A 26308-nucleotide genomic window follows, 5' to 3' on the forward strand; every position below is an offset into this window, starting at 1 on the left:
GTCTGTGGAATTGCTTTGAAGATTCCAGAACCAGAAACGGCAGCCTAATCGGCACCGAGCATGCCTTCCTCACGATCCGACCATTGACGGCTTGCGAACCACCGCACACAACTTCATCGCCTTTCAGCGAACGTGTCGAGCGAACCATCGCGTGTAACCCAAGCGCGCGAATAACCGCAGCCGCCGAATTCGAGCGTGATGGCGGACCAACACCCGGCCAACTCCTCGTCGGAATCGCAAGAGGATGCGCCTCTCGCAGTCAACCTCCACATTGTGTCGCCTTCGGCCGGTGTTGGAAACCTACGTTTTCCCGGTATTCCGGCGACGACGACGATCCAGCAGCTTAGAGAACGGATCCGGGAGTCGCTGTCGTCGAGGCCGGCGGACGACCACCAAAGGCTGATTCACCGGGGTCGGCTCCTGGCGCGCGACACCGACACGCTTCAAGACATTTTCGGGGAGGAAGCGGTAAGGCTTGAACTGAAGCCTGGTTGTTGCACTACTTGCTGACAGAATCCCGCGGTAGATACGCACAGGCGACCAGCAAACGATCCACCTCGTGCTGCGCGATACGGGAGACGCACCTCCTCCGTCCAACGATGCAGCACCGCGTCATCCTCCCCATGCGCTCCGTAACCCGCCCAACGTCACCGTGGCGCGGCCGGGCTCGGCACCTCTCGGTGCGCCCCAAGTGACGGCACACTTTCCCCAATTCTCACAGCTTCACCAGCGCCACCTCCAGCAGCACCAAGAGTTGCTCCAGCGGATGAACCAACTTCAACAAAGTGAAGCAAACTATCGCCAGATAATTGCATACCAACAACCCACCCGTGCTGTCATGACCACTCTTAACCCCCAGGACGCGAACAACAACAACCACAACAACAACAACAACAGCAGCAGCAGCAGCAGCAGCAGCAGCAACAACAACACCACCAACACCAACAATAACAACAATAACAACAATAACAACAATAACAACAATAACAACAATAACAACAATAACAACAATAACAACAATAACAACAATAACAACAATAACAGCAACAACAGCAACAGCAACAGCAACCAGCCGGCCAACGGAGCTGACGCGGCGGGTGGGAGAAATAGCCCCGTAGGCCAAGCCTTTCGGACCGTCACACGAGAAGGCATCGGACCAGATGGACAGCGGTATAGCTTCAGGATTACACTGAACGAACTTATTACCCCAACCGGTTCTGCGCCCCGTGCCCAGGCCGGGTCGGGTCCGACCGCGGACCCTGTCGGTCCGCGGCCGCTATCGGCAGCCGAAGTTCGCAACATTATCCACGGAGCAGACGCCAATCGGGCCGCCCAGGCCATGGCCAGCGCTATGCAACGGAACGCGGCAGGAGATCACCCAGCCAACATGGCGGCAGATCTTGCTCACTTCAACTTCAACAGTCCCATCCAACCCATTCAGCCGGGAGTCACGACCCCGATCTTCCCAGGGCTATCGAGAAATGCCAGCCGAGCAGGCACTCCAGATCTCTCGGCGAGGTCTGCCAGCCACGGCAGCGGTGTGGGACCTAGCAACCCGCAAGCCCCGGCACAGCCGCAGCATGGACGCCCAGAGGTGTACATCCTCTCGTCGCCTTCGGGCCCCCGGGGCCTGCTGATCAACAATGGCACAGAGGTGTACACTACGCCTGCCCCACGGCCGGTCGCATTGGCTCCCAACTTTTACCGCTCATCGGTCCCCACCACGTTCTTCAGTGAAGTGCTCGGCACTGAGGATCACCTTCAGCAGGGATCTGGACAGGCAACGATAGCCGTGGCGGACCAGCCACCAATCCATCTCCAAGCTACGCCCGGGCAACCTTATCAACCACCATTGCCCCCGGGCCAACAGCCTTTGCCCCAATCCCTCGCTCAGCAGCAGCAGCAGCAGCAGCAGCAGCAACAGCAACCGCTACCTCAAGCGGGCCATGAGCACCAGCCTGCCATTCGCCGCAGACCAGTGGCCGGGCAGGCGGTTCCACCCGCTGCAGCCGAGGCGCAGCCAGCACCCCAGATCAATCTCCATGGCAATCCGGGCGTTGCCCCGTTGGTAGCAGCCGCATGGCCGCATATCTGGCTCGTCATCCGCCTGGTTGCCTTCGCCTGGTGGTTTTCGTACACCGACCCATCCTGGGAGCGCTGGCTGTCCCTCGTGCTGGCTTTCATCGTCGTATTTGCAATCAACACAGGAATACTGAATGGAGTAATCAACAACGCATTCCATCCCGTGAGAGAGCAGCTGGAAGGAATGATTCCGTTTGCGGATCCCAACCAACCTCAGCAGCAGCAGCAGCAGCAGCAGCAACAACAACAACAACAACAACCAGAAGGGGCCGGCAACAACCAAGGCGGCCAGAATGGAGCGGAACCAGACCCGGCACAAATTGCAGCGAGGTTGGTTGCGCAGCGCAGGATTCAGAATGGAAATTGGCTCAGAGGTCGCATAAGGCGGATTGAAAGGGCGGGAATCCTGTTCCTTGCCAGCTTTGCTCCCGGGGTGGCCGAGAGGCATATCCAACAGCTGGAGGAGCGCGAGAGGGCGGAACGGAGGGCTACGGAGGCGAGGGCTGCTGCTGCTGCTGCCGCCGCCAGCACCACTACCACCACCGCCGCCGCCACCCAGGAAGCGTCCGAGCAAGCCACTGCTTCGCAAACTCAACAGGGCCAGGAAGAGCGCCAGAACAACGACGAACATGGAGAGGCCGTTCGACAGGAGCAATCCCAAAGTGTTGGGGATCAGCAGCGGCCACCTTCGGTCGAGGTGTAGTAGTACAATCTGTACTTTTGAAAGGGAAACGCGGTTTAGCGGTGGCACGGATTGCCGCTGTGTGGCCGAAATAAATATCTTTTGTTCTGATTTCTTCCAACCCCTGCCTCGTAACGTGCCATGGCGTCACCGGAAGGGTTGATGTTGAAGTAGCCTGCAAGTTCCAGGAGTGTGTCGTGAGCGCAAATTGGCAAGAAAGCAGCTTAATAAGAAGGCCAAGATGTCCCCGGCCAGGTCATATACTCCGGATGTTTATAGCCATCGACAGTAAGGTTGTGTAGCGGTCAAACTATGAGGTCCTTTGCTGCCGTCAATGAAGAGGCCCTTTGCTCCCTTCCCGAATCCCGGGGTAGTGAATGAGATGTGGATTGATCGCGTAGCCGTAGCGGACATGATGCGCAGGACGGAGTAGCCAAGAGACGCAGGGCCGGTGAGCTGATGGCCTAGACGTTGGAGTGCCCGATCTCTGGCGGCAGGGTGGTCGCCCGGGGCCGCTGCCGACAGCCGAAGTGGGGTCGTGGCGCCAGCGCTCTGGTTCGGCTTATCGACCACCGTGCCGAGGCATCCAGGATTCCCCGCAAAACAACAGCAGGGGCCAAGCCGGGGGAAACACAGGCATGATTACAGAGTACATTCGGTTCATTCATACACTAGAGAGATTCTGGTCGGCAACCCGCACTTTTCGATAAAAAGGTATAAATCTTGATATACCACACCTACAATTGACCTTGAATTTTTTTTTCAAGACGCTTCATTCATCCCGACCTCTTTCTTTTCTCTCCATTCACCCAACCAATTGTTCCCACTCTCCGGGGCCCGGACCCGATTCCATTACCAAAACACTCACTTGAACAGACACCAATCCGCCACCATGGCCGAAGCACAGATCCACGACTTCCCTTCCCTCTTCTCTCTTGAAGGCAAAGTTGCCGTCGTAACAGGCGGCTCCCGTGGCCTAGGCTTGACAGCTGCCTCTGCGTAAGGACATACCAAACATTTTTCACCCACCACCCCCCCTCAAAAAAAAAAACCAGCTTTTCACCCTTCCACCCTTCTGCCCTTCCACTCCCCTTCTTCTCCTTCTCACCTTCAGACAAAAAGAAAAGAAAGAACCAGTTACGCTGACCATCAATCCCATGCTCCGGCTTGCACCGCCCGATGGCGGCCTGGGCAGCCGGACGAGGTTGGGGCTGTTATACGAGAACAGACTGCTCCAGGCGGGGGCGCAGACGGTCTTCATCTCGAGCCGCAAGGCGGCGGCGTGCGAGGCGGCGTGCGCGGCGCTCAACGCGCTGCCCAACCTGCGGCCGGGGGCGCGGGCGGTGTCGGTGCCGGCGGACGGGTCGACGCTCGAGGGGGTGCGGCACCTGCTGGCGCAGGTGTCGGCGCAGACGGACCACGTCGACGTGCTGCTCGCCAACGCGGGCGCGACCTGGGGCGAGGCCTTCGACCGCCACCCGGACGCCGCCTTCGCCAAGGTCATGGACCTCAACGTGCGCGGCGTCTTCAACCTGGTGCGCGAGTTCGCCCCGCTGCTGCAGAAGCGCGCCAGCGCCGAGGACCCCAGCCGCGTCGTCATCACCGCCAGCGTCGCCGGCCTCGGCATCGGCACGCTCGGCAAGCAGGGCACCTACGGCTACAGCGCCAGCAAGGCCGCCGTGATCCACCTGGGGAGGAACCTGGCCGTCGAGCTGGGGCCCCGCGGCATCACCGTCAACAGTATCTGCCCCGGCTTCTTCCCGAGCAAGATGAGCAATGGCCTGTTGAAAATGTCGGGCGGCGCCGAGGCGCTGGCCAAGGCGAATCCCATGAGGCGCTTGGGCCGGCCCGAGGACATTGCCGGCGTCATCGTGTACCTGACCAGCCGGGCGGGCGCGCACGTTAACGGGGCGGCGATCGAGATCGACGGCGGGGCCATGTGGCAGAGGGGGGAGTTGAATGTTAAGTTGTAAAACCCGGTTTGCTAGGTTAGGTTGGGAATTTCGGAAAGGGGGGAAGGGGGCCGACGATAAATCGAGAGGGCTCGGGTGTGTTGTCATTATTATCTGAGTGCGCAAGCCGTCAAACCCTTCGCTTCGCGGGATTAAATACAGCCTCATTATCCTTGAACCGCAGCTGCTGTCGCCGGTTTGCGAGCCACCCAGCTGCTTGCCCTGTATGTCGTCTGCAACATGGACTCTCTATCAAGAATGTAGGGCGCCTCAATGCCCGTCTCCCTCGAGACAATCTCGAACCCGACATCAGCCAATAACAACATCACCTCCTCGTCCGTCAGCTCGAAGTTGCCAGGGTCCGCTATCCCGGACGTATCGTGGCCGCCTTCGGCGTCGTCGTGCTCGTCCCGATCCCACACACGACCCTCGAAATGCCACAGCAGAGGGCCGATGTTGACGAGGATGCCGCCCGGCTTCAGGCAGTGGAATATGGTCTCCAGGTACCGTATGAGATTGGGCGCCGTGTCAAGAAAGAAGACGCTGGCCACCACGTCATACATCGCCGCCCTGTCTTTCTCCGCGTACAGACACAAGAAGTCGGCGGCGCTCATGCTCATGGAGCCAACGCGCCGTACCTTCTCTGCCTCTGTGAGCTCCGTCGCGCAGTGCACATCCGGGATTGAATAGCTGCGCAGATGGTTGGCCCTGGATTGATGATTCGAAAAGGTGTGGATCCAGGGGAAGATTGTGTGCTTGCCGGGACGCTCGCAGCAGTTGAGGATGTATGACGACGCCAGCAGCTGGTGGTAGGAGATCTCATTGCCCTCGGTCTCGCATCCCCTGAGACACAACTCGAAGACGAGCCGGCCGAGGCCGGCCCCGGGAACGAGCACCTTGAGCGGCGGTTGATCCGGCCCCCTGGCTGCTTGCTCGGCATCGATGGCGCGCATAACGGGGCCAAAGCTGGCCGCTCGCTCGGCAGCGCCCTCGGCAGACCAGTCACGGTAGAACTGCCGGATTGTGCTCCGGGCCTTGTCGATGTCGTTCGGCTTGGCTGAACCGTTCCACTGCGGCGGCAGCTTCAGGTCACCCGTCTCGGAGGGAACGCCGACGTGGAACATCTCCAGACCCTTCTTGAAGATGATGCGTGCGAGTTCAGCATTAGACTCGATGGCATCGTCTATCTTGTCCAGAGTGTCGAGATAGTTGAACGGCGGGGCGGCAAGCCGCTGCCAGTGGGCCTGGGGCAGTGCGTAGAAGGCCTGCCTGCGCAGATGCGTACATTGAAAGTGGGCTACTTTAGCATACTGCCTGTCATTTGTTAGCACCCGTACCCCGGTGCAGCTTCGAGGGCAGACAGATCCGCGGCCATGACGAGCTCACTCGCTCATGGACCCAACGGATAGGGAGGAAACACAGGGCGGGTTTTGCGGCAGCCAGTCGTTTCCTTTTGATCTATCGCAAAAAAAAAAAAAAAAAAAAAAAAAAAAAAAAAAACCGAAAGTGTGTGTCTCCTAGGGAACAATACAGAGTAATGACTTGGGGGGGCTCAAATCGTGTCGACGGTGCTACATCAAGCGGGCTCGCAGGACGCCGTCGACCTGATGCATAGCAATCGTGGGGCATTTTGGAAATGGAAACTGTACTCACTGATAAGAATCTAGAGTGCGGTAAATGACCTGCAGCTCCTCGGGATCATTGATGCCGTTTTCGATACCGCTCCATTGCGTGTCATCCTCCATTTCGGGTTCGCTTGCGTCGGATGAGTGTGACAAAACCCGGCGTGTTGAGGGCAGCAGAAAGTTGGAAGGAGGTCGGCGGAAAGAGCGGAGCCGGAACCGGCGGGCTCTTGTGCCCAAGGGACGGTGATGGGTGCCACTGCACCTGCCTTTCCGTTCCTGTGGCTGACAAGAGTCGATCCATACAAAATGACCGTCTGTTCACCCCCAATGTCATCAAGTTGGTAAGGCGAGTCATTTGAAAGGCTTTAGGATGATTACTCGTTGACCCGGCGTTAAAAGGAAATAGTAAAGGCCACTGTTACTGTATATTACAGGAAGACAATTTCCGCAAAGCTGTGTTGCAAAACTTTGAATTCACTTCTACACACCCGGATGAAAAACTTGTAAGAACGAAAAGGGAATGAAATGGAGTATATTCCATGATTATAGGACCTCTAAAGTCGTTACATGTTTTTGTACGACGGAGAAGGAGCTGAGAGATGGGAAACGGTAAACCCAAGCCTTGGGGCCGAGTTCAGGCTTGGCAACCCTAACCCCCCCCCCCCAAACCCAAAAAATTGGGCTCGGAACTCTCATTCCTCTTCAGTCTGCAGGGACCAAGTTAGGGTAGGCAGCTTTCCTGTTGTGAGATTCTGCGCCCGCAGGCCAATTTCCAACAGCATAATGGATGCTCCGGTTCAAATCTCCTTCCCCCTTCCGCGGTCTATAGACACGCGAATCTATCTCCACCTGACCGTCAAGTCAAAGGCGATCGTGCTATTCCTTACGACTGCGTCTTTGGAAGATGCGACCTCACCATCCCCCCTAGGATCTTTCGTTTATGCTCTACCTGACGTATGTATTGTTTTCCAGTGTCTCTAGCAACTCCAATTGGGCAGAACGAAAAGAAAATAAAATAAAAGGAAAGGAAAGGAAACACTGCTGACGTCGGCTCAGAAATACAATCCCAGCCAGCCGTTGGCAACGGCTCTCTGCACCGTGGAGCCGACGATCGAGTTCACTACAAGGCTTGCCAAGCTTCTGGCAAGGAAGACTCAACGCCCAGTTTACGTGGGTAACTCGATAAGCCTCGCGAGCACCGGCCTGGGAGGGACTGTAGAGGAGGAGTTGGATGCGTTTAAAAGAGTTGTCGAGGTCACTCTGGCTCAACTACGGCCGGTCATCGAAGCTCAGGCTGCGCAAACTGCCTCCGACGGAGTTCGCCCGGGGCAGTAATCATGAAACGATCATGTTTGGAATCGAAAACCTACTCGCTAAAGCCGACTTGTTCCTGTTGAACGGGGGAAGCCACGGTGACGATGCAACCCTAGTTCCCACGATTCCTCTCACTACGTCGACGCCGCAAACTCGGTCAGATGCACGCCTTCGTACTAAGGTAATCCATACAGGGTTCGGAATATTCTTAACCGGTCGCCTATTTCTGGCCGCCTGTTTCACCATCACACTCAAGAAATACAGGTTGGCCTGGCTTTGGCGCTCAGCCTTATGCCTCACCTCCCGCAAGATGATAAGAGTGTTCTCCATATGGGAACAAATAATACAGTCTGGACGACAACAGATTCCATGTGCGTCCTAGGATTCTTTCAATATCGCTCGAGATTCATGACATGGGCATTCACAGGTGTTAGACTCGGCGTCTCGTGCAGAGCTGGGAAGCTCGTCGATTGTCCGCGTGAAACAAGTCACCAGCCGGAAAAGGATATGACGGTTATTGGTCTCATCGGTAGATAAGCCGTATGCAGAGACAATACGGATTACAGGAAGCAGAGTAAGCAAGTCACGACTTCCCAAAAGTCGTAAGCGGGCTGGCAAAAATACTATGGCTCCCGGTTCTTGCTTGATGTCTGCCACAGCATAGAGTCCGAATGCAGTGTGTAAAAGCTGCAACAGAGTGTATGTACGGAAGAGTGTCGGAGTTGGTGAGGTGGAGCAACGCGACGGTCGTTATGGCCAAGTGTGCGCCGCGCACAGGAGGTTCCTGGTTGGATTCCTCAAGCCCTGGTGCTCCACTAGGATGAATCTGACCTTGCCCCGCCATATTTAGTCTGCGATCGGGCGGACCTTGACCACCTAACTGCCCTTGTGGTAGGTCCCCGCGGCGCAAAATTCAAGGTGATAAACCTAGCCAACAATGATTTTTGAAACACCCCACATTTGGACCTCGGGGACAAACCAAGTCGACAGATACCTGGTCCTTTCTCAATGTCCGGCACGATAGATTAATCATACAAGAACAACCTTCCAACCCGTACACGGTATGTTAGATCAGAATTCCGCGCTTGGGTAAGCGGCCGGCCACAGGCACCTCTGTTTTGGCCTGGACTTGCTTCTATTCCCGTGTAACTTGGCATGTCTGATGGCCCAACCCCTAGCGCGCAAAGGCCAACAGCTTCTGGCTACACCCCACTTTTTGCACAGGACCAAAAGAATGCCATCACCACCGCCGACCCCCAGTCCATACACCAACTGAATCACAAGGATAGGACTACACTTTAGTCACGCTCCGGGGACGCTTCACGATAAATCCACTGCACCTTTGGGTCCAGTTCGGGCTTGGAACCCCTTCCGCTCCAGACTTCGGGCCCGCGGTCTCTTCCCCCACGTCCCAAGAAAAATATCCCCACGCTGAGGCTCGCTCGCCTGAAGCTGCCCCGCCCCGCGATACTCGGTGCCGGTTCGTCGCCATGGATTGGCAACCCAACCAGGAGTCCTTGCGGACTCTGGCAGCATGTCTCAAGGATTCGCTGAGCGGCTTCAACAAGGCCGCGCAGAAACAAGCCGAGATCGTGAGTCGCCATGGGAGCCTTTCGGTTGCGCGTTGGTGGGGGGAACTGACCACAGTGCTCCGTCGGCGCAGATGCTCTCTCAAGCAAAGGCGAGCCCGGATATCAACAACTACCTGGCCTACATCTTCTCGAGCGCGCAGCCACCCGCCGGCCTGGCGCTGTCGCCCAATGACTGGCACTTGGTCCGCTCCGCGGCGGCCATCATGCTGAAGAACAATGTCAAGTCGGACTACAAAAAGATACCCGAAACCAGCCTTGCGCTGATCAAGCTTGCCGTCCCGATTGGCATTCAGGACAGCAACTCTCAGATTCGCAATTACGCCGGAAATATCGCGACCGAGATGGTCCGTCGCGGTGGTCTCTACAGCTGGCCCGAGCTGTTGCAGGAGCTTCTGAAGCTGCTTAGCAACGAGACGGGCATGGTGTCGAACGAGGCCCAGGAAGGTGCCATGGCAGCCATGGCCAAGATCTGCGAAGACAACACCAAGCTCCTCGAGCGGGAACACAACGGTCAGCGGCCGCTCAACATCCTGCTCCCCAAGTTCATCCAGGCGACCAAGAGCCCCCTTCCCCGAGTTCGCGCCCACGCGCTCACGGCCATCAACGTCTTTACCCCCAGAAAGTCGCAGGCCATGCTCAACTCCATCGACGATCTCTTGCAACATCTCTTCTTCCTTGCCGAGGACCCTGTGACCGATGTCCGGCGCCAGGTCTGCCGCGCATTCGTCCGGCTCGTCGAGACCCGCCCGGACAAGCTTCTCCCTCATCTCAGCGGCTTAGTCGAGTACATCATCTCGCAACAAAAGAGCGACGATGAGGATCTCGCCTGCGAGGCGGCCGAGTTCTGGCTGTCAGTGGGCGAGCACGACGACCTATGGCAAAGTCTCGAGCCCTACATACAAAAGATCATCCCCGTGCTGCTGGATTGCATGGTGTATAGTCCGGAGGACATCGCGATCTTGGGCGGGGAGTCGGATGATGAGGACGAAGAGGATAGGGAAGAGGACCTCAGGCCGCAGTTTGCCAAGAAGAACCTCAAGCGCGGTGCAAAGTCCGACGAGTCGGCGGAGGCGAACCAAGGCCAGAATGCGAACGCGTACGAGAAGCTCGCGAGTATGGATGACGACCTGGAAGAGGGCGAGATCGACGAGCTGGATGAGGATGGCGGCGACGAGAACCCTGACGAGAGGTGGACGCTTCGCAAGTGCTCTGCGGCGGCGCTTGACGTCTTCGCGACCGACTTTGGCGGCCCCGTATTCACCTGCATCCTGCCCTACCTGCAGACCAACCTCAAGCACCAGGACTGGCCGCATCGTGAGGCGGCCGTTCTTGCGCTCGGCGCCGTCGCCGAAGGGTGCATGGATGTCGTGGTCCCGCACCTTCCAGAACTCGTCCCCTATCTCATTACCCTGCTTGACGACCCTGAGCCGGTCGTCCGGACAATCACATGCTGGACGCTTGGCCGGTACTCGTCGTGGGCGGCCAACCTGGTGGACCCCGCACAAAAGCAGGCCTACTTTGTGCCCATGATGGACGGCATCCTGAGGAAGATGGTCGACAAGAACAAGAAGGTCCAGGAGGCCGGCGCTTCGGCCATGGCGAACCTGACAGAGAAGGCAGGAAAGAACATCGAGCCGTTCTGCGGCCCAATCATCCAACAGTTTGTTCTCTGCTTCGGCAAGTACAAGGACAAGAACAGATGGGTCCTCTACGACTGCGTCCAGACGCTGGCCGAACACATCGGGCCCGTGCTGGCGCGTCCCGAGCTTTGCAACCAACTCATGCCTGCCCTCATCGATCGCTGGCAGAAGGTGGCCGACCAGTCGCGCGAAATGTTCCCTCTTCTGGAGTGCCTTTCGTACGTCGCCATCGCCCTCGGCGACGCCTTCACGCCCTATGCCGAGCCCATCTTCGGACGCTGTGTCAACATCATCCATCAGAACTTGGAGCAGACTCTCGCCGCCAACAATAATCCCGAGTTCGACCAGCCCGACAAGGATTTCTTAGTCACCAGCCTGGATATGCTAAGCGCCATCATCCAGGCTCTCGACAATACGAAGGCGGTCAAGCTGGTTCAGAACAGCCAGCCGGCCTTCTTCGAGCTCCTGAGCCTCTGCATGGAGGACCCGGCCGACGAGGTGCAACAGTCGGCCTACGCCCTCCTTGGCGACTGCGCCAAGTTTGTTTTTGAGCAGCTGAAGCCCTTCCTCCCTTCCATCATACCGATCCTGATCAAGCGGCTGGATCTCGAGAACGTCCTCGACGAGGAGATTGACGGCAGCTTCAGCGCCATCAACAACGCCTGCTGGAGCGCCGGCGAGATCGCCATGGAGTACAGGAAAGAACTGGCGCCGTTCGTGCCGGAACTGCTCCAGCGCTGTGTCGAGATCATCTCCAACCCAGCTGTCCCACCGGGCGTCAACGAGAATGCGGCGATCGCCCTCGGCAGGCTGGGTCTCTATAATCACGACATCCTGGCCCCGCACCTGGCCAAGTTTTCGGAGGAGTTCCTCAGTTCCATGGAGGTGATCGAACCGTCCGATGAGAAAGCGACGGCCTTCAAAGGGTTTGCTATGGTCGTGGCGCAGAACCCGCAGGCTATGGAGAAAGATCTGTTACGCTTCTTCACCGCGATCGCGAGGTACCAAGATTTGTACCTGCAGAACCCTGCGAAGCAGGAGTTGCATGAGGTTTTCCAGAATGTGAGTTCTCCATTAGCAAATCTCCGGCGGCCCATCCTCGCGGCTGGATCTAACACAGCTGTCAATATCAGGTCCTCAATATCTACCGCCAGCTTATTCCCCAGTTTGACGAGTTTGTTGCACAGCTTCAGCCCCAGGACCAGCAGGCCCTGAAGGCGACCTATGCTCTCTAATTGACGAGAGTTGATCAATAAGGATTCTGGGCGCGCAAGTAGCATTGCGTTCCCAAGAACACCCGCCTTGCAATTTCCCCGCTTGGTAGAGGGATGTACCTATCTTCGGGGGGGGGGTAATAGGAGGTGAAAAGAAAGATTAAAAAAATTCACACAAGATATACCCTGTGGCACGTTTCGATTTTGAAGTTTCGTCGCACTAGGATTACCCGCCCGGGGGGGGGGGGGTTAGTAGCTAGTGGGAGCTTTGTTTCATGAAAGAAGAAGTGAATGCGATTTCTTCTTTCCGTCCTCTTTATTGCACTCTGGTTTTTTTTTTTTTTTTTTTTCATTACGTTCACACAGGGGGTCGGATGGTTTGAGAGAAATTGTAGGTGCCGAAGGTGCGAAACGGTCCGGGAGGACAGGAATGTTGGCAACTGTGGGCGATGATGGGGAGGAGACTTTGAGCAGCAAGGCGTGGAAAGGGCACTGCCCTCGTCCCCCATCCTTCCCCCCGCTCCCGCCCCCCTCCCCCCTTCTTACAACAATGGCTCGAGAGTGATGATGAGATGTGATCAACGACCGACAGCTAGTGCACGGGTAGTGGTGTGTCTTGGCAGATCAGGTGTCGTGTTGGCATACCAGGAGGTGTCATGACGGTCGCTCTGGACTAGGCTTTGAAAGGGGAACGAGTCTTCCGGGGGCTGGTCATGAAAGGGGTTCGTTTGCTCTTTCTGCATGGTGAAGGTTCAATGTGTTGCTTGCGGCGAAGGAGGGAAGGAAAGAAGGAAGGAAGCTGCGGACATGGCTCTGTGGACTAGGGAAACCTTCTGCCTGATCTTTTTACGCCACGGGATGACATGGCTACGGTGTTGTGTTTGGGAAGCGAGCTGGCGATGGGGAAAGAATCGGGATTGGTACCGGACGAAGGGTCGGCTGCGAGGGAGACAAGCCAAGCGAGACTGCTGGAATGGGCCGTTGGACTTGGAGAGAGGCGCGGGTACATACCACTACTGGATGGGGTGATTCAAGGCTTACATAGATGCTTTGGCGGACGGGCTGGAGGGTGAAACTTGATTGCATTTACACTTTAGATAGGACATTGTTAGATAGCTAGTATCTAAAAGGCTCGTGGGGTCATGCCATGTTCAGGAGGCTAGAATACCTGTCTGCTGCTTGTTCGCTCTGTCCAGGCCAGCCAAGTCAGTCAATGATCCACGGCTTCAAGACATGATGTTGACCCTCCGGTCCTGTTGTTTATGCTCTTTTTTGTCTCTGGCCTCCTTCAATCCTTGGTGTTCTTGATTATACGGATGCACTCAGACGTCTTTCTCAATCATGCAGTTCGTTCTCAGAAGTAGTAGGCAAGTGAGTTGCGACTCTCCGTCAGCTCGGGTTTTCATGGCATCGTTTCACTTCCTTCTTCTCTTTCTTCTTTCTCTCTCTACTCACCTCTTCCCCCGTGACACCAGCTCGTCTATTTGCATTACCTTTATCTCTCTCTCTCTTCCCTCTCTCTTCTTCCCTTCTTCCCTTCTTGGAGGATTACCTTGCACCGTCCGTCGTTCCAAAAGGACTGTCCCCAAACCCTTCTACCCCAACCCCCGGCTTTTCCAAACCCACTTCTCTTTTGATTTTTTCGACGGCAATGTCTCCAAATGAGGAAGCAGCGTGCTTAGCAGCTGAGCTGAGCGTAAGCTGCCCTTGCTCGACCGGGCAGGTCTCGGTTCAGGGGTTGCGGCGCTTGTTGTATGTATGTAATCTGTATGCGCATACACTAGCCGCGTACTCGGCAATGTTTACCGCCAACAAAGACAAGAAAGGGGGGAGGCTGTGACGCGGTTATTCCCCCCCCCCCCCCCCGAGTGAGACAATGCGTGTGGGCCGGTATGCTCGCAAGGGCATATTTTTCAAGAGCGCGTCGTGTTCGAGCTCTCCTTCAGGGGTTCGGTGGCTGTGCGGGAGAAGGGACCAGATGGCGCTTGCTCCAGGTCCCTGATTTCTTTGTCTCATTGGTCATTCAATTGTTTCCAAAATTGGTGTTGATGAGGATGGAGTACAGGATTCTGAATCCTAGAGCGGTACTTGCCGTCAGTGGCTTTTTTGGCGCAGGACCCACGTACCACGCTAGGATTCAGAATCTGGAGGAGGTGTAATGGGGGATGATGGGCGTGACGACGATAACGATGGGGGTGGGAATGGGGGTTTGGGCCCATGGCTTGTTTCCTTGGGGTGTTTCGCATTTTTTGTCAGGTCCAGGTGCAAGCAATTCCCACACCTCCTACAGTACACATTTCCCTACACTTCGACTACGGAATAGATGCAGAGCGGCGTCTGGGAAGACACTACAGCTACGGTATAACCCATATAACGTGTCAAGTATATCATACGGGCCCGACTATGTACGTACAACATACATACGGATTAGTTACTGGCGCGTCGCACAGCACCACACAAGGCGTGCGGCGTTGGCTGCTGCGGCTCGTCAGCGGACATGGAACTGTCCAGTGGCTTGCCTCTCCCAGGCCTGGCCTGGCCTGGCCTGGCGCGGTAACACGACGAATTCGGTCCGGCGAGGGGCGTGGCCCTCTGGCTTGGTTGGGATGGATGCGGCCTTCCATCCTTCTCCCCGTGCAACGCGTGCGTTTTGCACACGACAGCCATTGCGGCTGTCGATCGGAGCTCCCAGTTCTTCTTGTGCAAGCGAAAGACTCTTCGTCACATGGCCCTGCTCTCGGTATTTACGTAAGTATGTACTGTATGTACATACATACATATACAGTCCACTACGGAGTAATCTGTACACACACAGAATTAGACCCGGTACAAGGGGATCAGAGGGAAAGGGAACAAAACGATGAATTTCAGCAGACCGAAACAAAAAAAAAAAAAGGAAATAAACAAGAAACAAGCGAGTGAACCTCTCGCGTCACAGAATTCCCCCTCAATTGGGTAATCTTGCCATAACGGGCAGCCTCGCCAGCGGGAATGAGCCGCGTTTAACAGCCCTAAAAAGGTGATCCCGCTCCGGTCCGAGTTCCGGGATCCGCTCCCGATCCACAGCACCTCACAGATCCCGTTTACCGGTCGGACTGGATATGGCTGGGCTCGCAGTGAGGCCTTGGAACGATTATGCGCACCTATCCGGGTGACGGGCAGGCCCGAACGCCGCCGATCCCAAAAAAGTCAATGAAGATCACCAGTATTGATTGGGGAAAGAGGCTTAGTTTTCTAATCAATCCTTCCGAGTAAAAACATTGTGTTGCCCTTTGGAAAAGGTTCAAAACAAACGTGTGCCGGTTAAGTACGGATGTACATGCAGTATATATATATAACGTAGCACCATATATCTCCACTTCATTCCTAATTGTTCTTCTAGTTCTTTCTGTCTGTATTTTATCCCATTTCTATACATGTAAGGTATGCACATAACATTCGACTAGCAAACAGACATCACCCCGTCTGTTTGGGTCCGAGGTAGGTAGTGTAGTGGAGTAGAGTCAGGTACCTAAGGTATAGATGGGTATAACAGTGAAATCATCGTGCTCGATGATTGCCACCGAACTGCCGTTGGCCGAGCTCGCAGGGAAGCATTGTAAACTACCAAGTAGGAGCTGGGATCCCCCCCCCTTCTTTTTTTTTTTTTTTTTTGCCCGAACCTTCCCAAAGCCGTAATGGATTCTAGCCGATTCCGCGGATGCAAATAATCCGTCCAAAGCCGCCCGCTGGACGGGATGAGAAGGGGGAGAAGGTGGGGAGACGGTGGGGTTGTTAGATTCTGGAGATCTCCACAGCAGACCTCGACCTCGAAGGAAAATAGAGAAGATGAAGCGGAATAAAAGAGAATACACTAAGGATCAGAATCATCTAGATCTCCGGGGAGGAGGGGCGGCTGGGGACTATTTCTGGAAGACGGCTGGAATATGGCGCCACGAAGATGTCATAGCAAGCCACAAAGGTAGCATAGAGGCGCAACCATTACCGAGACAACCCCGGCAACCACACCGGATCAGCACGACGAGTCTCCCCTCAGGCGGGACTGCTCATCAACCTCTGTGTGCTCAAGCATGTAACAGTACAATGGAGTCATATCTACCTTATGGTATGTACGTATGTACGCCACGAACACATCCACTGCTCGTTCAGGTATGCATCCCGCAGAGTAGATGCCTCAGTCGCCCAACAATCTCTCGAACCACTTCAAGCACGCAGCTGGACTTCTTCCAGAGCTGGCCTTATGTGAGTCGGTCCGAGACGGCGTTTTATACGGAGCAATTCTTCCTCTTGTTCTAGCTTTGGCAGGAGGAAGGGAAAAGAGAAAAAAAAAAAAGAGCGGGCCCGCGCAACGTCACACGGTAGCGTGTGTGACTCGGGCGTTGTTCTTTCTCTTCTTTCTCTTCTTTCTCTTTTCGCTACATCGAATACCGTCCCACGAGATGTCTTTTTTTTTAAAAAAAAACAACTTGGGTCCCCGTCGCCTTGCCCTCACCGCGTTTTGACGTCTGACAAAGAACATGCCACAGTATGCCACATCGTTCCGTGTGATGCCCGCTGCGTGTGAGCTGGAATCTACGTGTACTGTAGAAGGTCAAGGTTTCTCGAGGCGGGAACGTGATGGGCGCGATTGGGTTTCTAGACAACGTCCGTGCTTGCCTGTTCCGTAGTTTCTGTGGTTCTGTCGTGTAAGGTCGCTAGCGGGCTTTCGCATCCATCACAAGTATGTATGTACAGAGAGAGCTCTTCGCTCTTCACTCTTCCAGCCGAGCCCTGAGGTGGGCGTCATTTCTCTTTTGGCCTCTAGGTTGGAACGTGTATGTTTGAACTTGGTGAGATTGCTAAGCGGCCGCGGTCTAGCTGTCTGCCCTGGTCCCAGTCACCCGGTTCGAGCCTGTGGATGGTGGGGATGGCACGACGGCCGTACCACTAATCAGCAAGCAGCCTTCTGTTGCTACTATTATTATCATCGATGTTATCGTTCTAGCACCAAGGAAGGCGGGGAAAAAAAAAAGAGAGAGAGAAGGCGAATGGGTGGGAAAAGACAAAAGAATCGTCCAGTCATCGCAGGATCCGCCCAAAAGCCGAGCTACCTTAGCGGGGAGCATCTCGGGGCTGTACTAGTAAGTGCTGGAATCGTCGGGGAGACGGAGCGGCGAGTGCTAAACGCACTTACGATACCCCCGGAAAGACATGGTCGTTCTGCTCCCTTAAAATGAAATGCCGTGCATTAACCGGGGTGCGAAGGGCTGGAACTTCGTTAGACATCGTACGTTGACGCAGACCGGACATCATCCGCCTGGCTTCCCCCCTTTCCCCCCACCTCTCCTCGCTGGGCTGATCTCGCGCCGACTTGGGAGGCCAGATTAGATCGGGACGCCAAAAGGACCAGACGGCAGGGAGAGTCTATATTTAGAAGACCAGTCAGCATTAACACCCCGGGTGTATGGTTTACCCTTGGGACTGCGGCTGTGGAGGCAAGCGTACCGACATCATGCCGGCATGATGTCGTCCCAAGTGTGCATGCGTGTGTGTTGTGTGTGTCTGTGTCTCGTGGCCATCTGCAGACAGCAAAAATTGCGATGACCTGATGTGGTGTCCTGGCATGTCGGTTGAATTGGGAGAGGTATGCACATAACATACGACTCGAATCGACGGAACTGGTAGCGTCTCTCAAAGGCCCGATTTTTGTTTTTCTGTTGAAGCCCGAGAATGCGCGGCGCCAATCCTGTCGAATCACGTTCGGCCACAGAAGAGTATCACGAACTAACATTTCGGAGACGAGGGGCCATTGCCATAGGTTGACATCACTACAGGCGCTCCTCAACCATCGGTTGGTGGGTATCGCTGTCGCCGAGAAACTCGGTGGGCTGTGAGAAGCTATAACGTTAAGCAGGAAACAACGGTACCCCGATCGGAACACGGTTGTCAGCCGCCGATTGGCGACTTGGCGAACCGTGTCTCGGGCTGCTCTAAGCATCTACTTGAGTATGTTGTGGAGTACGGAATAGTTACTTGTACGCTACAGTGAGGAGTGTACGGAGTGCACTCCTCCGTGCAAAACACCCGACTAGTGTACGCAGGAGCAAGCTGTGCCAAATCAACTGGGGTCCATCTCCTAGTGTATCTGCACCCTGCCAGCCGCACTCGATGGCTGCCGGAGTCGTCTCCGTTCCGTACTCTCAGGGCAGAGGTACGGATTACGGCACCCTTTCTGGTGTTTAGCTCAGTCGGCGTACTGTAATCCCGTATCTCAGTTCGCATGCGCAAGCATCGATTCGTGGCACAAAGTGCCACCAGCATTTCATGTCCTCAAATTCCGTCTTGAACATCTGATTCCGCCGTACAAGTATCAATGGTTTCAGCTGAGACTGTTCCCATGCCGCATTTCCGTTTTGCATGGCGAGCCCCAGTTAGGAGAAGATACAGTGCGTGCGAGGCAGAAGTGAGTGTGCGGGTGGGGCTCGAAGGCTGTGGAAATAATGGAAGGCCATGAGTTAGTTAAGTGGGAACGTTGTATCGCAGCCGATCGCGGCTGTGAGTAACTGCGACGGCTCTGTTGCTCGGGTAACTCAGCTGATTGGCTCGGAGTGCTGCGTGCTGCGTCCAATGCCGCCGGATATGGCAAGCGACGTCAACGTGGAGAAGTACGGACAGGAGATGCTGGTAAAGTTAACTTTAAGAATAGAAGCAGACTATTCCCGACTCGGACGCGCCACGCTTTTTCATCGAGCGTGAGCGCGCGCGGGATGGCTCACGATGAAGCCACCTGTGGGCAGCAATTGCGTAGCAAATCGCGCCTGCTGTGCTCATGACGCTCCCATCCATCCATTCATCAACCAGGAGAGAAAACTACTGAAAACGGGGTTCTACAGAAACAGGCCACATGTTGCTCAGGCAGCATGCATTAGTGTACGGAGAAATAAGTTCCTCCCCGCGGCGGAGCCGGCGGCATCGCGGCAGAGGAGCGACCCAATCAATATCTTTTCGATCTGCTGATGGATAGTTAAGGTGGAAGAAGAGAAAAAAAAAAAACACATGCTACGGCAGAATCACACAGAAAGGGAGTGGAGACAAGGGAGCGGTGAGTGAAGCGAATTGTGGAGAGAAAGCTTTAGTCCAGGCAATGGGTACGGATTTTGTATTACATAACTGACCGTGCGACTAGGCCCAACTTTTGCCGAAGATGAGACCCCCGATTGAGATGCTCTTGGATAGATCGGTTGAGATAAACGGAGGTTACCAGTAGGGGTCGTTCCAAGCCGACCTTGATCCTGGTCGAACAGCGGCATAGCCGAGCTCCAGATTAGGATGGTCTCTAGTAGTTATACTGTGCCCTGTGTCCGAGGTTGACGGGAAGATCGGGAAGGCGAGAGGAATGAGGGGAATGGTGCAGGTTACAGGGCCTGGGCAGACAGGGCCTCGAGACTCCCAAGACCAGAAACCAAAAATGGACACGAGAAAACGGCTGTGGCAGCCAATCAGGAAGGCGAATCACCTGAAAACGCCCGATCACACCCCACTCAGCCATCTGCAAGAGGGCTTTGGCAAGGGTTCGAGAAGTAGGAACCTCTGCCTTGTCGTGTGCGCCAGCTTCTGAGAAAGGAGCGGCCCGTGGCTCCTCGGAGTTAAAAACATGCCAACCGGGGTAATTCGCCTCGGTGCGAGCGGATTCCTGGCCTGTCTCTTTACAGTTCGCACTGGCTTAACAGAGGACTGCCGTTTGCCCAGGGTTGATCGAGAGTTGCACATTGTCAGGTACCCCAAAACTGCAATGCCTGTTTGGCATGATCCCTTGGTTGTTTCTTCGCCTAGGGGCCTGCCGTCGCGGTCCTCTGATGCCACTCAGTTCGGCTCGGACGATTGGATGCTTGGCCCCACCCCGAAGGGCACCCTGTGTGGTGCCGGTCTCGATGGAAAAAGTCCTTCCATCCAGGGTCATCCACAGCCGCCTTGTCTGGCAATGACAACCGGCGCGGGACTGAAGCTTGAAGAAGAGGCCTTGAATATAACTTGTCATAGAAAGAGCTTTTTCCTCAGACCCCAGCCATTGAATGACATGGCCGCCAGGGGACTCCCCACCCTACTTTACGCAGCAGGTATGGACCAGGAGCCATGGCATGGCAAGACCCCAGGTCCTAGCTGTGGCAGTGTACGGAGTTCATGCCGAGGACGAGCTCGTTTCTCGATTTTCTCTTTTCCATTCTTTTTCTTCATTCGCCTTTTTTTTTATTTTTTTTTTTTTTAAAAATTTTTTGTCATCTTCCCACTTGCCTATACAGAGTACGGGTTCTAAAACCCTCGCAAATACAACTTCGACGTAGCTAAGGTTGGTGCCGAGTTTTTATGTAGGTGCCGAGGTATATATCATATACAGTTGCCGAATACGGATACAGTAGATACCTCCGGTGTGTATGCACCCTGCCCTTGAAGACCAGAGAAGTCACAGCCGACTCCTCCATCCTGCGGGAGTTAGCTGCCATCACCCAACCTCGCTTGAACATGATTGCCAGAGGGAAGTATTCTGGATGATTTCTGACTGCAAGCCTCTGCAGCAACCAGAAATCTGCACTATCCTATTGGTCACTGAGTCTTCGCCGACACAGGGTGCCCTCGGCTCGATAGTCGTTTTGAACCCCGCACTTTGCGTTTGTAGTTGCAGCGACCTGGCACACCGCACAAACACAACAGCAACCACTGTTCAGCTCTCTGAGTAGTTACGCGTACATACACTTAAGATTCGCGAACTGTGCGGCCCGTGCACTTCGGCAAAAAGCCCGGAAGTGAGCAGGCCCCAGGTCAAACCAAAAAAAAAAAAATAAAATAAAAAATAAAAAAATAAAAATAAAAAATGCCTGAGGGTCCGAGAGAAGGCACAAACTATCGCGCACAATGGTTGAGGGTAACGGATCCTGATGCGGCATGTTTGTGGTGTCGAATCACAGAAGAGTCAGGCAGTGACAAGCCTCTGGCGAGGCAATTTGAGGTGCGCTCGCAGTCAACACATACAAGCAGCCATGTGTATCGAATCACCAAGTCTCGGCTAGCCATGTCAAACACAACGACAGGACCCAAGCCAGAATCTGAAGACAGCCCGGCTTATCCGCAACTCTTTGTCAAAGTAGTCAGTGCTTGGTTGGTGGTAGTGAGCCGATCCCCGTTGTGGTCCTTTATAGCGCCGGCAACAGCGGCTAGTGAGCGTCCGATACCCTAGTGTAGGTAGCAGCCCAACCTTCGTCGCGCAAAATTCCAATCTAGGGCAAAGCGACCCCTGCGAGCAGTACGGGGTACTGCTCCGGCCAGCCCTGCTCGGTTTAGCACAGCTGCCGACGTTGAGCAGTTACCGCGTCTCTTGTGACACCCACCAATGTCCTGCAACTGCTCATCAAGAAGCAGCGCTACATACATCCCCGGCACTGTTAAGGTAGGTGGCTGGTTTGTCATGTAGGTAAGGTGGGTAGGTACCTAGGTGCCTTAGGTATGTACTGTGCAGGATAGTTTGGGCAGGCGGATGTGCAAAGCAAGCGGGACAGCAAAGAAACACATCGAGTCTTGTTCGCGGTCAAGGCAAAGAATCATGTAAGCAAGGGTAATTGTTAACGTTAAGGTGATGTGGCCGTGCCAAACGAGCCAGTGATCATCTGTCATCAGGCGGCGCGCTTGGTAGCCCAGGCGGGACAAGCGAGCAACGCCCGATGCAAGCCCCCTTGTCTGACTCTTGCCTCAAGTTAACGTAACATCGAGACAACTCTCAGCTGCCGCGGGATTCGCAGCCAGTCGTCTGCTGCACGGGCTCCCACGGCAGGCATAGCAGGCCCATCACTCGGTATGCACATACCACACATAGTTACATACATACCTTGCATATCGTATATACGGAGTACAGCAGCGCATGAACTGGCATCCATTCTGTTGCCAAACCGCAGAGCAAGCAAAATAGCAACAGGATGAACCCCCCTTCCCCCTCCCTTCACCAGCCAAACTCGGCTGTCAAACCAGCTTCCACGGGACTTCCATGGCGGGGTCGTCCTGCAACCGCCCAATCCCAAACACCAGCCGCCTCACAAATGCTCTTTTTGCGTGTTGCGCTCGCTGTGGGCAGCTGTGTCGGACAACCAAGCACCACGCCGAGATGAAGCCATCTTGTACAGAAACAAACGCACACGATACACGCATCTCAGGTTGGATGGAGTCGGTAGGTAGGTAAACCTACACTAAGCCCCATCACGGCTGACAGGATCCGTGCATGTAAGGTATGCACGCAGATTGGTGTACTGTGATCCGTACTCGGTACGTGTGCTGTACTGTACCCGGGGCGACGGCTCCCCAGTCCGTCTCCGCCATGCCGGTAATGCCGGATTCTGTCATTCTTCATCTTGATCGTGCACTGTCACTGTAGGCTCCATCCATGATCGCCCACTGGAGGGGACCGCCCTGGGAGTTAGTTAGCAAACTGCACATCATCAGTCCCCCCCATTTGGTTCGGTTATATTTGGCGGCCTCTGCTAGCCCGTTGGGGCATGAGCCCAGGATTCGGTCACTGTGGGGCGGCCAGCACATGGTGCACCGCAAGTGTGCGAACCGGGCCCGCAAGAAGTCTTGGCCTCCATGGTTTCCTGATGGGGCAGGGGCCCCTTTGGGCGCTGTGGGTCGTGGGCGGTGGTATCCCACACGCTCGCACCACTCAGCATCATGGGACCGCTATTTAACGGTGCAGCTCCCCCAAAGGCCCATCCTCTCTTCCCTCTTGGTCTCTCAGATACACACCATCAACGCTGCTCCAAGCCCGTCGCGGTACCTCGACAACTCACGTTCGCTATCTAGCAACCAACCCCTAGGAAGTCCTCGTCGACTCCTGTCATTCGCTTGTTTCTTTTTTGTTTGTGTCTGGGAGAGAGCTCGAAACGAAAACCCGCAAAACCCACCCTCACCAATCAAGCGCCCCCACCGCCTTTCAGTGATGAACTCATAACACAGTCATCTGCAACCCCAAGAAGTAGATGTCCATCTGCAAGGCTTAGCTCGCTCGCTAAACCCACCCTCGCTCCAAGTTTCTTGTATCTCTCAGACGCAAGGAGGTATTCCACGATCGCTACCGTCAGGGAAAGGGAGAGGAAGAAAGGAGCCAAGAAGGCGCCCGAAACGGAAAGACGTCGAGACTCGTCAAAGGTTCGAGGGGGAAAGTGTTAGGCACCTATCTGCTGTTACCGATCGGCCTCGAGTTTTCTTCTCTCCCTTCTTGTTTTCTTTGACCAAAGGGAAACAAGAAAAGGGAAACCCGAAGAAGGAAAAAAAAAAAAAAAACAGCACCATCTGACTCTTCACCTGTCGAGCGCTCGCTGTCTACTCTCCGTTGTCCGGATTCAACCGCTACGCCCTCCGAGATATATATCTGCTGTCTCGGTCCTGCAAGCGTTCAGATAGCGTCAGCCCGACGCCATCTTTCGCGCCTTTCCTCGCCGCAGCTCACATCGCTCGCTAACTGATCCCGCCAACCTTAATCGGGTTCGTCGTACGTTTACTTCATGTCGGCACCCTCCCCCATGTTCAGACGAAACTCATGTTTCATCCACTAACCGCCTTCCAGTACTCTCGCTTTTCATTTTTATTTTAGTTCTACTTTCGCTACTTGTTCGTAATCATGGCCGGTCCCGGTGGTGGTCCTCCTCGTCGGAGGTGAGTTTTCCATCCCAAACCAGGAACCGCCTTGTCTCCTTGTCCGCCGCCACTAACAACTCTTGAAGCCACACCAAGTCCCGGAAGGGATGCGACACCTGCAAGCGTCGCCATATTCGGTGCGATGAGAACTTCCCGCAGTGGTATGTGATCCCCGTTCACCGCCCGCTAAGTCAGCCCGCTCATGACGCTGACGATCGCCTCTAGCCGCAACTGCACCAAGCACAAGATCCGCTGTCCTTACAATGACGTTCCCGTTCCCGAGGACAGGGCTGGGTCTCCTGACAAGCCCGACCTCATGTGGACGCCGGAGATTGAGGCTACCATCGACCAGTGGCGGCGCACTGGCATGTTTCCGTTTCCCAGCCTGGGTATTTACCCTGCGCCTGCACCTGAGTATCTCACCCTGGAGGAGTTGAGGTTGATCCACCACGTTGCGTCGATCAGCCATCAGATGCAGGAGCTGGACGCCAACGACTTCACGCTCTGGACGCGGCAGATCCCGACGTAAGGCTTTCCGGAATGAGACATACGGGGAAATGTGTGGCTGGTCGGATTAACATATCTTGCAGGATCATCAGGATCGGTGCGACCCACCGCTATGTTTTGCACGCTCTACTGGCCTTCTCTGCCATGCATCTGGCCTACCTGACGGGCTGCCCGGCCGTTGGCAACATGGCCTATGAGCATCGCGGTGCCGCCTTGAAGGGGCTGCAGGAGGCCATCAGCACTTTCTCTCGGGAGACCTCGGACGCGATCCTCGCCGCATCACTGGTCCTTTCGTGGCAAGCCACAGATTGGTAGGCAATAAAATGCACCTTTCCGAGCTAACCGACAAGGGGAGGGACGAGCAGAGGCTAACTCGGTCGACCATAGGCGGAGCTGGACCCAGCTTATGCAAGGAACCTCATCCGTAAGTCCCAATTGATCGTTGCCGTTCGTCCGGGAGCGTACACTAATCAAGATGGAAAAAGGTCATCGAAGCCATGGATCCTTGGAAGCACGAGTCGCAGTTTGGTGACTTCATCGCCGAGAGCAGCACTTTCCCAACCGCCCCGCCCTCGCCCACTCCGGATCATCAGCCCAGCCAGCCTCGTGAGGAGGATCTGGAGGCCTTCCAGCGGGTCCTGCAGCAGCTGCAGAAGCTCGAGAGCTTCCTCAAGAAGAACCGCGAGGACACGAAGCCGGTTGCCCAGCTCATCACCTTCATGAAGGGCTCCCGCAAGGTCACCTCGTCCCTGTCGGTGGCGCAGCAGTTTGATCGTCTGAAGCCCTTGCGGACCTGGTTGTTCTGGCTGCCCGTCATGTACCTGCAACGGAATGGTGCATCGCCAAGCGCCCTGGTCGTCATTGCCCACTACTACACGGCCGCCTTGCTGATGGAACGTCTCTTTCCCGAGATCGGCGCCGCCTACTTTGGAAGCATGACCATTGGTCCGGTCGAGGAAATCGCCCGCCGTCTCTACGCGATCCGCAACTCGGGTCATCTCGACGGTGACCTCCAGACTCCTCTCAACCTGATGGAGTTCCCCATTGAGACGGTCAACGAGTTCCGCTCCCGGATGGGCTGGGTCCAGCCAGTGCGCACGCCCTCGTTCCCTCAGTTCGATCAGCCGAACTTCTACATGAACGAGGGCTCGCCCTTGATGTTGTCGGCCAACTTGTCTTCCGACTACCTTCCGTATGGAGACAACGTGGCCTTCAGCTACAGCACCGAGGACCTGTCGGTCATTCCCGAGTCTGGCGCCACCAACGCCATCAACCCGGCCCAGCTGTCGTCGCCGTACGTCAATCCCAACTACCTCAACATCCCCAGTCCGTCGTATGGGGGATACAGTCCAGCCTCGAGTACGTATGGCGACTTTGGCGACGCGTCTCCGGTGGTCTACAGCGACGCCGAAGACAACGGGGCCTACGGCGTCGGGTACGCGGCAACCTCACCAATGCTGGGCGGTGCCAACACTTATGGCGTCGGGTTCGTTTCTCCAATCCAGACCGTGTGGACCTGATCCGGGTTGCACCAAGGGCTGCTTAGCCGCCTGGCGCAAGGGCAAGCGTGATTAACCATGACGACCAGGCCTTCCCATCTGAGCACCAGCCCGGATTATCCCCCACCAGAGGACCTGTTGTGGCTGCCGTCTCACCACCGATCCCTTGTCCCTTCGCCCTTTTTGAGTCCTGAGCAACCCCCGCTCCCAGTTCCCGAGTCTCCCGCCTCTCACCCTGCTCCTCTGGCCGGCGAGGAGACTACCTTGCCTGTCAACGTCGTGTCCACCCTGCCGTCAACAGCGCCGGACCAAGGAAAGGGCAAGGCCATGTAGCTGCACTATTTCGCCTTCTGCGTTAGGTTTACGATACGAACTTTTACGACATTTTCGTTTTTTTAATATCGTCAAGCATCCGAGTTGCTTGCTGGCCGCTTTTCCTTCACCTCGACACAGACGCAATTGTACCGCACGCTCCTTTCAGCGATCAACACTGCCACCGCGCATCAACACCGACTCGAGAGCAGCAGTTACCCCACGTCATTATCC

General features: G+C 55.5%; 8 protein-coding genes across 8 annotated transcripts; 7 read left to right on the forward strand and 1 right to left on the reverse strand.

Moving 5' to 3' along the window:
• Positions 1-198: 198 nt before the first annotated feature.
• On the forward strand, positions 199-2785 carry P884DRAFT_207037 (uncharacterized protein; the record flags this gene model as incomplete). The annotated part of the gene is made up of 2 exons (XM_069438762.1): positions 199-468; positions 527-2785. 2 exons carry the CDS (start codon positions 199-201, stop codon positions 2783-2785), a joined length of 2529 nt encoding a protein of 842 aa, XP_069295293.1.
• A 518-nt stretch (positions 2786-3303) lies between these two features.
• P884DRAFT_262636 (uncharacterized protein) lies at positions 3304-4878 on the forward strand. Its single transcript, XM_069441677.1, has 2 exons — positions 3304-3763; positions 3993-4878. Exons 1-2 carry the CDS (start codon positions 3657-3659, stop codon positions 4735-4737), a joined length of 852 nt encoding a protein of 283 aa, XP_069295294.1. The 5' UTR covers positions 3304-3656; the 3' UTR covers positions 4738-4878.
• Positions 4879-6632, reverse strand: P884DRAFT_248178 (N2227-like protein-domain-containing protein). Its single transcript, XM_069440540.1, has 2 exons — positions 6370-6632; positions 4879-6030 (listed from the first exon to the last, which is right to left on the reverse strand). The coding sequence occupies exons 1-2, from the start codon at positions 6459-6461 to the stop codon at positions 4884-4886; spliced, it is 1239 nt and encodes a 412-aa protein (XP_069295295.1). The 5' UTR covers positions 6462-6632; the 3' UTR covers positions 4879-4883.
• Positions 6633-7124: 492 nt separating this feature from the next.
• On the forward strand, positions 7125-7676 carry P884DRAFT_206968 (uncharacterized protein; the record flags this gene model as incomplete). Its single annotated transcript, XM_069438757.1, has 2 exons — positions 7125-7295; positions 7398-7676. The coding sequence occupies 2 exons, from the start codon at positions 7125-7127 to the stop codon at positions 7674-7676; spliced, it is 450 nt and encodes a 149-aa protein (XP_069295296.1).
• A 1069-nt stretch (positions 7677-8745) lies between these two features.
• On the forward strand, positions 8746-12176 carry P884DRAFT_248184 (armadillo-type protein). The gene is made up of 3 exons (XM_069440541.1): positions 8746-9247; positions 9319-11949; positions 12021-12176. Exons 1-3 carry the CDS (start codon positions 9146-9148, stop codon positions 12120-12122), a joined length of 2835 nt encoding a protein of 944 aa, XP_069295297.1. The 5' UTR covers positions 8746-9145; the 3' UTR covers positions 12123-12176.
• A 5427-nt stretch (positions 12177-17603) lies between these two features.
• P884DRAFT_293818 (uncharacterized protein) lies at positions 17604-19737 on the forward strand (the record flags this gene model as incomplete). The annotated part of the gene is made up of 9 exons (XM_069444243.1): positions 17604-17625; positions 17666-17724; positions 17995-18086; positions 18173-18291; positions 18512-18543; positions 18624-18635; positions 18675-18764; positions 19159-19182; positions 19447-19737. 9 exons carry the CDS (start codon positions 17604-17606, stop codon positions 19696-19698), a joined length of 702 nt encoding a protein of 233 aa, XP_069295298.1. The 3' UTR covers positions 19699-19737.
• Positions 19738-22020: 2283 nt separating this feature from the next.
• Positions 22021-22472, forward strand: P884DRAFT_262646 (uncharacterized protein). The gene has a single exon (XM_069441678.1). The coding sequence runs from the start codon at positions 22114-22116 to the stop codon at positions 22303-22305; it is 192 nt and encodes a 63-aa protein (XP_069295299.1). The 5' UTR covers positions 22021-22113; the 3' UTR covers positions 22306-22472.
• An 892-nt stretch (positions 22473-23364) lies between these two features.
• On the forward strand, positions 23365-26308 carry P884DRAFT_59541 (uncharacterized protein). Its single transcript, XM_069445976.1, has 8 exons — positions 23365-23603; positions 23686-23774; positions 23843-23917; positions 23982-24281; positions 24347-24574; positions 24651-24687; positions 24749-25749; positions 25852-26308. Exons 2-8 carry the CDS (start codon positions 23740-23742, stop codon positions 26093-26095), a joined length of 1920 nt encoding a protein of 639 aa, XP_069295300.1. The 5' UTR covers positions 23365-23603; positions 23686-23739; the 3' UTR covers positions 26096-26308.

This window comes from Thermothelomyces heterothallicus (assembly GCF_042370625.1).
Source record: "Thermothelomyces heterothallicus CBS 202.75 unplaced genomic scaffold P884_scaffold_22, whole genome shotgun sequence".
Taxonomy (NCBI): domain Eukaryota; kingdom Fungi; phylum Ascomycota; class Sordariomycetes; order Sordariales; family Chaetomiaceae; genus Thermothelomyces; species Thermothelomyces heterothallicus.